The sequence below is a fragment of the Suricata suricatta genome, chromosome 10 (genome assembly GCF_006229205.1).
Source record: "Suricata suricatta isolate VVHF042 chromosome 10, meerkat_22Aug2017_6uvM2_HiC, whole genome shotgun sequence".
NCBI classification, from domain to species: domain Eukaryota; kingdom Metazoa; phylum Chordata; class Mammalia; order Carnivora; family Herpestidae; genus Suricata; species Suricata suricatta.
In genome coordinates this window covers 75,714,270-75,726,803 of record NC_043709.1, presented here as the reverse complement: position 1 = coordinate 75,726,803, position 12,534 = coordinate 75,714,270, and the positions used below count along the sequence as shown (strand labels likewise).

Sequence of the window (12,534 nt, the reverse complement as noted above, 5' to 3'; positions counted from 1 at the left end):
GATTGCTTTGGCTTTTTGGGGTCTTTCCTGGTTCCATACAAATTTTAGGATTGTTTGTTTTAGCTCTGTGAAGAATGCTGGTGTTATTTTGATAGGGATTCCTTGAGTTTTTGTTTGTTTGTTTTTAAGATGTTACTTTTAGGTAACACAACAACACCCAACATGGGGGTTGAATTTACAACCCTCGAGAGTCCTGTGTTCTACTGAACCAGCTGGGCATCCCTCACATTTTGTTTATTGATTCATTGGTGATGGACATTTAGTTGTTTCTACTTTTTAGCTATGTGAATACTGTTATTATGAATATATGTGTATGAGTATTTGTTTGATACCTAGTTTCAGTTCTATTAGGTATATATCTAGAGGTGGAAGCTGGGTAATATGGTAATTCTATGTTTAACTTATTGAGGAATGACCAAGCAATTTTTTCCTTTACTTCTTAATATGGCTTCCCTTAGTTCTTTGAACATATTTATAATACTTTCTCTAAAGCCTTCGCTAAGTCCAACATCTGGGTCCTCTCTAAGACAGTTTCTGTTGCCTATTTTTTTCTCTGTGTATGGGTCACAGTTCCTGTTTCTTTGTTTTGAAAACTTCTTTTTTTTAAAATAGCATAGTCTAGATAATATAATACAGTAGCTCTGGATATTGATGCCACAGATTTGTGATTATTTACTCGTTTAGTGACATGGCTGGACTAGGTCTATTTTCCTCACTGTATGCAACCTCTAATTTGTTTCTTAGTGGGCACAGCTTGGACATAAACATTGTTACCCTGGGATGTCAGTGGTTGTAGTAGGGCTTCTCTTTGACTATCTCTTTCTCTGATTAATCTGTTAAGTCTGTATTGGTATCATACCTAGCTGTCAGTCTTCACTCATTACAGATCAATTGATCTAATGTTTTCAACAATGTGTGGGATATAAATTGCTCCATAATGTCATCCAGTTCAATTTGGAACTCTCTGTAGGATTAGTTTTGGAGGTCAGTGTTTAAGGTTTGTTCTGACCCCAGGTAGGCTCTTGTTAGATGTTCCTTTCCCTGGTTCTCTCTGGTAAACTTCCTGGCCTATGGGTTAGCTTGCATCTCACATGAAGCTCTCAGACTCTTTGTAATTACTTACTTTTATTTGAACTTTCCCCACCTTCTGTTTCAGATACAGTCATTTTCTTGAGAGCTTTGGAGTTCTATATTTTGCAGCCTGACTTTCTTCCTGGGAAAAAAATCTCTAAACTGCAATTTCAGAACTGTGAACAAGGTTGATGATAAGCTTCTCTCTGAGTAAAACCCCTACTTTAGGAGCAGGCTACTGGGCAGTAGCTTCTGGTCATCCTGACTTGCCTCTCTAAGATGGAACCTCCCCTACTTTAGGAGCAGGCTACTGGGCAGTAGCTTCTGGTCATCTTGACTTGACTTGCCTTTTCTAAGATGGAACCCATGTGGTAGAGAAGAATAGGCCATGGAATATCTCTCAGTTGGGTTAAGGGTTTCTTTTTGGCCCATCTACTAACCCTGTAATTACTGACAATATCACTATAGATAAGGTAAGCTTCAGTTTCCTCGTGCAGGTCATAATGGGTACTATCCTGGGCTTACACTACATCTTGGCTAAGAACGACTGGTTTCCCTTGGGATTTTATTCACAGCTGAGTCTGAGTTTCTGGGAGCACAGCTGTGGTCAATATTGCAGGTTGCCCTCACCCTGCTTCTTGGAGCTCTATTAATAGCCTCAGTTAAATGGTGTATGATACAAATTGAATACATTTGGTCCTAGCCTCTGCTGATCAAATTAATCAATGTGGCTGAAAAAGTGTCACACTCATGATTATTTGTCAGAAGCCAAGATTGTCTCCCATCCAAGTACTAACCAGGCCCGACCCTGCTTAGCTTCCAAGATCAGACAAGATCGGGGGCATTCAGGGTGCTATGGCCGTAGACTAGAAGCCAAGATGGTAAGACCAAAAAGTGGAATGTTAAGAAAGGTAATCCTTTACAGGTTTTTCATCATCTTGCCTATCTTGCTGGGAATGACAAGAATACACAGCCCTGATATGGGCCATTCACAGGGCTGTGTTTATAGTGAGCAGCCCTGTGCCATAAAGTAATATCTCCCTCCAGGACAAAGAGGTTGCTTATTGCTTACTATACCTTAGCAGAGTTCCCAAATTCAGTATTTCTTTCCTGTAATGCAACTCATTGCTTGAGTAGACATTCTTTTGGGCTGTGTTTCTCTCCTGGAATGCAACCCATTGTTTGTGTTGGCATCCATCTGAGTCCTTTGTGTTGCCCATGTGAGTCTTGGAAGTCAAGAGGAAGTGACATAAACAAGCGAATGCTCATGCTGCTTGCTGTGCAATGAATAATAAAGTCCTTTATGCCTTTGACCCAGGAGCTTTGTTCCTCTACCAGTATCCATGAAACAAGATCAGGCTAAAAATGTATTCACTTATATATAAGACAGGTAAACCAAATTCTACACTCAGAGTCACTCTCTTTATATTTTCCTTCATGCAGATTTCAGTTATATTTTAAATGTTTCCTTTTTTCCATGCTGCCATCTTTTTTTCTCCCCCATGTCTCTTCTTAGTCTTTTTCATCTCAGCCCTCGAGGGTCCCCTTCCCTGAGCTCAGCTGTGCAGCCCATGCCGTGTATTTCCCACAGTAAATGGTTTCCTCTTTCTGCTCCAGTTCCCTCCAGCAGCAACATCAGGGAGCTGGGACAGAAACACTTGCAGTATTTTGAAAAATGCTGCTATGAGAACTACTAAATGGTTCACAAAAACTATCCAAAAGTCTATCGGTCACACAAAGAAAGTTTATTAAATTTACTGTAGCAAGAGCTTAACAGGGTCTGGGTAGTGTCAACAGGGGAAAGCTACATAAGAGTACATTAGGGATTCTCCCTCTGAGATGGGAATGGGTTAGGATGAGACAAATTTGTAACAGAATAGTGTAAGACTGATGGACTGGACACAGGGTCTCAAAGCAAGCCCTGATGAACAATCTATCCTGATAAACATAATGTTTGCTCTAACAATCAAAATGTTTGCCTTGATAACCAAACATTCATTAAGGTAAGTTGTAAAAATTTCCCGGAGCAAAAAGTTATATTGACATTAAGCGATCTCAGTTCTCAGTCCCAACAGTTGACATCACTGGTCTAAGTTCTTGAGACAAAATGAAAACTGGTGAGCTAAAACTTAACAAAATCTTTGAAAGCTGTAGAAAAAAAAGGGGGGGAGGGGATAAATCTCTCATCCAATATTGCTCTAAATTTTATAGTTAAAAGAAACTTATTAATATTTAGCCCATTAGTTATATGATGAATTAATGTAACAAAGAAATGATTTTTGGCAAACTGGCCTACTTCTAATATGAGTGTTGCATAAAATTTGGTCCTTGGCCTCCTTCTGTTCTCCCCATATTCTCTCTCATAAACTTAACCATGGCTTCATCTACCATTTACTAGAAATTTAGTTCTAATATTTCAATCTCTTGTCTGATATTTCTACTGGATATGTGGATTCATTTTTCTCATAAGACAACTACTTCTCCACAATTATCTAATGATATCACCATTCTCCTGGTCAATGAAGTTGAAAACTTTAGAGTAATTTTTGCTTTTTCTCTTTCCATGGTCCTTCTATTCAAAACTATTCCCCACATCCCAGATCCAAAGGATTCTCTAAGGCGGCGCTATGCAAAGTGCCACTCAGTGAGATTAGGAGCTCGTGCAAGGATATAACTAAGCAGCTTCCTTCATGGAGAAGTCCCATCCTCTGGACAAACAGTGCACTTAGTAAAAGAGTTGATTGCTATTCTGGATCAAGCTCCTTACCTGCTACAACCCAGAAATAGCTTTCTGCTGAACAACTGCCAGCCTGAACATACTTTGTCCCGAAAGGATTAGCAAATATGATTCTCAAGGCATATATGGACCCTTACACAGGGGACAACACCCTAGTATGACAATGAAGATCATGTGGTCATTTTTTGCTTTACTTCCAAGTTCTAGATGATTTTTCTTTTCTTTTATATTTAGAAAGAGAGAGCAAGTGGAGGAGAGGCAGAGAGCGGTGGGGACAGAGGATCTGAAGTGGGTTCTGTGTTGACAGCAGAGAGCCTGATGCGGGGCTGGAACTCACAAACCGTGAGATCATGATCAGAGCTGAAGTCAGATATTCAACCGACTGAGCCACCCAGGGGCCCCTAGATAATTTTTCTTAGCATGTTTTATTCTGTTTCCTTATTTCTCACTAAGCACTAAGTTTTAAGTTCCATCGATGTGAATATATATTCATCTCCTCTTCACTTTCCTAATAGCTGCATAATACTCAAGCAAAATTCTCTACAATGGAATTCTGCAATGAACATATTCATACATGTCTCCAAGTTTGGGCACTCCTTACCTCTTTCCAAGATTTTGCAACAGTTTCCTAATTGTCTCTTTATTCCCAACTTCTCCCTAATGCAAATCTCTCTCTATACCCAGTATGGTTCCAAAACCTTTTATAGACCCCTACTGCTACAAAACTAAACAGTCTTATATCACTCTGGTTCTCAAAGTTCTACTCCTAATTATTGTTTTTATGTTTTACTACTGCTATTCACATTGTATTCTCTAGCCAAATTGAAATGCTACTTTCTGGTCTTCTTACATATTTCTAACTCCTGCTTGTCAAGCCTTTGCCCTTATCATTCCATTCCTTCTTAGATGCTTTTCCTCCCATTTGCAAATATCAGATGCTACCAACCTTCAAATACAATCCTCCTTACAAAGCCTTCTCCTAGTCTCCTATATTCTTTTCCTCATCAGAAATTACAAAATATTTTGTGAATCTCTCTTTTGTGCTATTATTCTAGCTATATTATAGTTATTTATATACTTGCCATGTTAGTATCATAAAACTGTACCTCCTTTATGCTAGATATTTGTCATAACCATCAGCATACTGTTTCATATGCCAAATACATGCTTAACTGAATATTGAGCAACTCCTAAAAATAAGGAACTGTGGCTATAAAAGACTTGATTCTGGCCACAGAAGTTCAGAGGATCATTTATATGGATGCCTCAGGGAACCTTCAATATAAAGGCAGGAATTAAAAGACAGGAAACTAGCTAGGCTTTCATCTGTCTTCCTAACTTGCACTCTTAACTATTTCTCTGTCTTTACTGACAGAAAGAAAATCTTACTTGGATCAGGTATAAAATTATAGCCAAGGATGAAAGCAAAATACTTTTCACAGGACTCTACACAACCTGAGTTTAACACAAAGGAGAATCAACAGATTTCTCTTTTACAAAAAGTGACTGTGAGGGGCAGCTGGGTTGGATAAGCGTCCAACTTGGGCTGAGATCATGATTTCGTGAGTTTGGGCCTCAAGTCAGGCTCTGTGCCTGGAACCTGCTCTGGATTCTGTGTCTCCTCTCTCTGCCCCACCCCCTCTTGTGCTCTCAATCTCTCTCTCTCTAAAAAATAAACAAACTTTTAAAAGTGACTGTGGACTGAGGGCCAGAAGTTTGTGAGATATAATGTACATGTCAATTCAAAAGCATTGATTTTGAAAGCATTCAGCAGATAAAGATAATTGTTCTCCTCAGCCTCAATTTTTACATGGCAATATTTTTTATGCTATATGAAGGGACTGAAAGCTCCCAGAGAGAAGTAATTGCTATTGTAACTACAACTTCTGGCATTTATTTCAGTGAAATAATTAATAACAATAAATAACACTTAGTGATGTTTATTACTTGCTAGGATTAAAATAATATGGGCACCAGACTTAAAAATTCTTGAAGCAGACAAAACCAGTCAGGTCACATAAGTGAAACTTAATCGAGCTTACATCACTAATTTAAGAGAAACTTAACCTAGGTTATTTCTTGTAAATGTCTCTGATAATCATAAATAAAACTTAAATCACCTTTCTAAAATGGTATAAAGAATCACTTTTAACCAATCCCCTGCTATATATAAACACCCATTTAAAAAAAATTTAATTACAGTATACATAACATACAGTATGATATTAGTTTCAAGTGTACAAGACAGTGATTTGATAATTCTATACATTGCCCATGCTCATCTTGATAAGTGCACTCTTTAATCCCCATTACCTATTTCACCTGTTCCTCTACCTTCCTCCCCTCTGATAACCATCAGTTTGTTTGTATAAAAACTTGTTAAGAGTCTGATTCTTGGTTTGTTTCTTTCTCTCCCTCTCTTTTACTTTGCTTGTTCATTATGCTTATTAAATTACACGAGTGAGATGATATGGTATTTGTCTTTCTCTCACTGACTTCTTTCACTTAGCATTATATTTTCTAGCTTCATCTTGTTGTACACAGCAAGATTTCATTCTTTTTTATGGCTGAATAATATTCCAGTGTGTGTGTGTGTGTGTGTGTGTGTGTGTGTGTGTGTGTGTGTGTGTATCACATCATCACATCTTCTTTATCTATTCACCTCTCAATAGAAAGGTTGGGTTGCTTGCATAATTTGGCTATTGTAAATAGTGCTGCAATAAATGCAGAGGTGTATATACCTTTTTGAGTTAGTGTTTGTGTAATCTTTGGGTAAATATCCAGTAATGAAATTATTGGATCATCCAATAATCTTATTTTTAATTTTTTGAGAAACTTCCATACTGTGTAAACTCTCCTTGCAATAACCAATCATTGTAAAGATTAAACAACTTCCTCATTCTCACTTTATGAGCCATCCTATGACCACATGCCTTGAGATTCTAACCTTTTTTGGTTTAAAGTCCCCCTGTTCACTAACAGTTTGTTTCTCACTCAGTAAAACATTTATATCAACTAAAAATCTATAGATTTTCTTTTGAAAAGTTTTTGGTGTCAAAAGTGGGATCCAAAGATGACCCCTGCTGAACTCCAAGGCCAGTGAGTAAATAGGTGCCAGCACCCATGGAGACCACTGCACACTACTTTCTTACCAACCATGGAATTCCAGGGTAAAACTTTCTCAGATCTAAACTCCACTCCTTTGTACTGACTCCTCTCATTTTACTGAGCAATGCTTGTTGAAACTTTTCAGTAAGTCATGCTATTCTGTTCAAAAGAGGAGAGAATGTGTGATTCCCTCTATTTTGGAACAATTGTCGAACCCTTGATAATAAAGTTTTCTTAGGGAATCTAAGGCAAGGATGGGTTCCATCTGGGCCAAAGCTCAGACCAGGATCTTATATCTTTTAAAAAATGTTTTTTAATGTTTTATTTATTTTTGAGATAGAGATAGAGAGAGACAGTCTGAGCAGGGGAAGGTCAGAGAGAGAGGGAGACACAGAATCCAAAGACAGTCTCCAGGCTCTGAGCTGTCAGCACAGAGCCCGACGCAGGGCATGAACCCATGGATTGCGATATTACCTGAACCAAAGTCAGATGCTCAACTAACTGAGCCACCGAGGTGCCTCAGGATCTTATATCTTTTTAGAAAAATGGGTAAACTTTACAAAGAATCAAAGGAACTGCAATGACCATTTTGGCAAAATCTTAACTTAGATAAAATAGCCCAACATGGAGGCACCTTTAAAAAAAGAGGATAGCAAATCACTTAAAGGCAATAAATGCATTCATTGGTTGGTATGCCAAAGCTTCTAAAAGACAAAATGATTCCAAAAATAGCTTGTCTAAAGAATTCTTACAGCAAATGAAAAAAATTGTGGTAAAAGCTTAAGTCATTTCAGTAAGTAACTTTAACTTATCCCATCAGCCAGCTATACTTTTGAGTCCAGCTATACTTTTGAGTTTTGTATTATTATACCTGACAGACAGCTAAAATTTTTAGATGAAAGCTACAGAGCTCTGTTTACAACTGTCTGTATATTGATAGGTATGTATATATGTATGTAATAAAATAAAATAAAATAAAATTTAAAACTACTATATGACATAACAATGTGGTAAACTTTTGTGAACAAAAATTAAACATTTAAAACAAAACAAAAATAAAAATTAAACATTTATCTTGTTCTCTCTACCTGATCCCTTCAGATCAAAACAAAACAAAACAACCCTCTTATTGAGTATTCTTATTTTCATGGCAGTGTAGATATTTGCATAAATTCAATCAGAATTTGTTCTCTTTTTGACAGAACACAATTGGACAACCCACTGGCTTGACTTCTTCACCTAAAAGGTGTTTAAATTCTAATCTGATATTTCTTACTCTACCAGACAGTTTTTAAAAAACTAATGTTGGATTTGTGGAGCCAACGAAGACCCTTGGATTACCAAACTTGGACTTGAATACCATTTTTGAAAATGTGCATAAAATAACTCTTCTGCTGCACTTATATAAATAACAAGTTGAATTTCATGGGACCAGATTCATTTTATAAATAAATTATCTTATGGTGATTATCTTTGGTAAAAATGAAGTGACTATAGAAGGAAAAATTATGTTTCAATAGAAAACTATAGGATACCTGTTATCAGATTCTTTTTTTTTTTAGTTTTTGTAAATGGTATTTTTAAATTTTTTTTATTTTTTATTTTTTTATTTTTTTAATATAACACAATTTATTTTTGTTATCAGATTCTAGTCCTGTTCATTATCTTTGACGTTTTATCATCTTTCTGTAAACTGGGATGGATCCTGGATTCTTCTAGTTTCCTCCAATATCTGGCTACAACTTTCTAACTTAAAATTTCCAATTTTCTCTTACCCTTCTGACTTGGAATAAAAACTAAAAGTGCCCTTGTCCTCAATTCCTACAACCTAAAGCCAGACAACTTGATATAAGCTTAAGAGAAATCACCACAACAAATCATGTACATATAACCTTCATGCCTACTTCTGTTTCAGGCCACTCAGAGAGTTCACCAGAATACTCAATGATGTCATCAAAATAATTCAAATTGCAAACCAGGAAAATCCAACAGATTGAAACTGCCTCCTCACTCCGTCATCTAAAGATGTTTTGAAAAAAATGAAAATAAAACAAAATAAAGATGTTTTGAGCTCAAATCTAGAAATTTTCTTGACTGGCTGCTCTTCAGATTCAGAAACAATTTGTAATTTGCTCCAAGTGTTAACTTTCATCTTTCTTTTGTTTCCAAGTAATGCCTACACTTAGATGGAAAAGCACCTATAACACTGCTGAAATAAAACATCCTCATGTTTATCCTCAGTAATCATAACATGATTTAATAGGGTAAGGCATGAGCACAATATTAAGAGACGTATTTTCCACCAGATTTTAATATGTAGTCCATTCCAAAAGAAAACATTCCTAGAGACTTAATTTATTGGAAAGGACACCCACAGAAGATTACATTTAAATCTCCTCAGGTGAGATCTTACATTCTGCAAAATCCCTGCAATTACAGCAAGAATCTATAAACTCTTGGACAGCCTCAGATACCCTAACCACTTAACAAGGAGATGCATATGCTATAACTGGTTAAAAAAAAAAAGATTCCATGGTTGTTTTGTTTTTAAATTTTTTTAAGTATGCTTTGCACCTGATGTGGAGCCCAACATGGGATTCCAACTTACAATCCAGGAGATGAAGACCTGCGTTGAGATCAAGAGTCAGAAACTTCACTGATTGAGTTATCCAGGTGCCCCGTGTTTCCATGTTAATAAATCAGGAATTATCACCCCCAATTTAAAAGATATTAAAGATCAGATGTCAATCTTTCATCAGATAGATGGTGCTTCTTCCACTGATTTATTTAGTTGTTTAAATCTTGGCTCCTGGGAATCTGCTCTCAGAATTTTTGAATTTTTGTCTCACAGTCATCATATTAATGTCCCTAGTTGTAGGAGTGCCGACAACACTGACCATCGTTGGCCCTCCATCTTGTTTCTGCTCATGCAATGACTTCCCTAGGGGCTATAGGTTCCAGGCCCCTTGGAGGTTAACGTGTGCCCTGACTGGAATGCAGAAAGGCTTGCTCTGATCTTCCCTAAATTGCTGCGCAAAAGGCACCACTTTAAAAACTAGGAGAGATGACTGTGCATAGATGGTGCCACTTTAGATAACGACCCTTTGCACCATAATGCCCTTTGCTCTATAAAAGCTGTGAGTTAAGGTTTGAACTGGGTGGAGAACAGCTGCATCGCACCTGGGTTGTAACGGGACGGAGGTTCGCACAGAGTCATGACACCCAGGGTTTTCTTTCCAGGAAGCAACTTTATTCATTGTGCAGCCACAGGGCTGAAAAACTGAGCCCCGAGCGCAGTGGGAGGTAGGCTTTTATGCAATTTCTACTTGTCTCCCATAAATGGTGAGATATAGACATACAGTCTGATTGGGCAGTCACAGAATCATGTGGAATGTCACATTGGAGCACATAGCCAGGTTGCCTTTCCTTGTCTTGGGGTTTTCACCACATTCCTTAGGGAGGGGCTCTACCACAGGATCATCTATCCACTGGCTCCCCCTGGCCAGTAGGTCACCCTGAATAAAAGTCTGTGTGAACAGTATGGAGTGGCTTGCTTCATTTCTCTGCTTCAAAGTGTCTACTCAGTCTGGAGGATACTTTACTGTCCCTCCCCTGCCTTTTAACACTAGTGCACTGTATCCTTTCAAGAGTTTCAAATGCCTTTCAGCAGTCACTCACACACCAAATGATATCCATCAGGATTACACAACACAAGGAACTCAGTAGTCCCACTGCCCATGTCTTCAATGACTATGCAATCGTTGGTAATGGCAATTACATGACCATACAGCCCGATGATTACATCAACGGGAGAATAACAGTAAGTATATTGGCTCACACTTTCAGTTTTCTGAGGGAATTGCCCAAAGGGAGGAATTTTAAAAATAAAATAAAATGGAGACCATGCTTGAAAATCCCCTAAGCAGACCAAACCAGTTAGGTCACATAAGTGAAAATCTGGTTTATTTCATGAACAAAGTGAAATTTAACAGGATATTTCTTGTAAATCCCTGATAATCATAAACTAAGCTTAAGTCATCTCCTTAAAATAGTATAAGACAATCACTTTTAACCAATCCCTTGAGGTTTTTAAAATTGTAGTAACCAATGATTGTAATAACCAATCACCAAAGTGGATAAATAGATAGTCATTCTCACTGTATAAGTGGTCTTGCAATGACATACCTTTGAGATTGTTTCTCGCTTACTAAAATATTTTTATTGTTGTGGGCTGATGTTGAAAAGACCACCAAAGCCAAACTGAGGCGAGGCAAAACTTTATTTACGGCTGGATCAAACCTGAACTCCAGATGGTAAGGAGAAGAGAATAGCCCCGAACAAAGATTACAGTGAGATTTTACAGACATACACAGGATTCCAGGATAGCCAATTACATGGTGACATGCTGATCACCAGTTCTGGTGGGAACCTATCAAGTTAGTTCTTTGCTCTTGTAAAATGACCAATCACAGTGGGATGTGACTAAACAATTTCTCTGTAGGCCTGGCCTTGATCAAACCATACAAAAGGGGCAGGGAAACAGTTTGCAACAAATCATTCAGTAAGTTAACCCATTACATTCCAGAAGAAGTTAACCCATTATATTCTATAAGCTAGCCTACAACATTGATCTAATAAAGTTCTTTGAAATTTCTTTTGACACTAGGCATCCTTCAAAGGACTTTACATACGTTAAATTTATTCCTCACTACAATTCTATGAGATACTACTGTTGTTACACTACTTGGATAGATCAAGAACTCAGGCACAGAGGTTAAGTTACTCTCCATGGTCACACTGCTGCTGAATGGCAGATTGGGAGCTGAACCCAGCAATCAAGGAGCCCTGCTGCCTCAAAGAATATCTATCCCAGTTACAGGAACTGGTGGAACTTTGCTGAGGGCCACAAGTAGTGTTTTTGTTGTTGTTCTACAACAGCTCTCAGTAACAGGCCATTGCCAGGAACTACCAGGGCATCGAGCCGCCAAGGCTGTCAGAATTCGGACACCCATGCGGTGGCCCCCGGGAGGAGGGCAGTGGGTTAAGCCTGCCCAGCAGCACATTTGGCACAACTGTCATCAACTGGGAGACGACGAATCAGGAACCCAGGAATAGAAACACCAGCGGGCCCTCTTCAGAGGTCCAGAGGTGGAAAGGGGGCGGGGAGGAAGAGCGAGCACAGGGCGGGGCGAAGGGGAGGCGGGTGGACTCACAGATCCAGGAGCTGACTGACCCGCCGCGAGCTAGGCATCGCGGCCGTCGGGGGAAGCCTCTTCCGTGGTCCCCGGGGCCGCCCCAACGCAGCCAGAGACCGTCCGTCAACTCCTGACGCCCGCGCGACGCGTAGGCCCTCGTGACGTCACACGGCTTCTTCCGGTGACCAGGACGCAGCCACCTTCGGGACTACCGAGGGGAAAGAAGAGAAGTGGCTGGAGGTGATAAAATGTAGAGTAGCCCTAAACTCGGTGAGGCACGACGGGGGTTGTAGTTCTTCTACCTCGCGGGGTCCGTTTCCGGGCGGTTTCCCGGTAGTTTCAGCCCCGCGCTCAGGTTAGCCTGGAACGTTGGCGGCGCTTTGCCTGGACGTTGCTGCTCTTACTGTTGGGAGGTGTTTGATG

The 12,534-nt window shown here is 39.0% G+C and overlaps 1 protein-coding gene across 1 annotated transcript in view; it reads right to left on the bottom strand.

Annotated features, from left to right (window-relative positions):
• AMN1 (antagonist of mitotic exit network 1 homolog) overlaps positions 1 to 12,331 on the bottom strand; it is a 56,475-nt gene extending 44,144 nt beyond the window's left edge. Inside the window, exon 1 of the mRNA XM_029954371.1 lies at positions 12,130 to 12,331. Coding sequence (XP_029810231.1) covers positions 12,130 to 12,167 — 38 coding nt within the window. The 5' untranslated portion in view covers positions 12,168 to 12,331. The remainder of the gene's footprint in view (positions 1 to 12,129) is intronic.
• Positions 12,332 to 12,534: the final 203 nt, after the last annotated feature.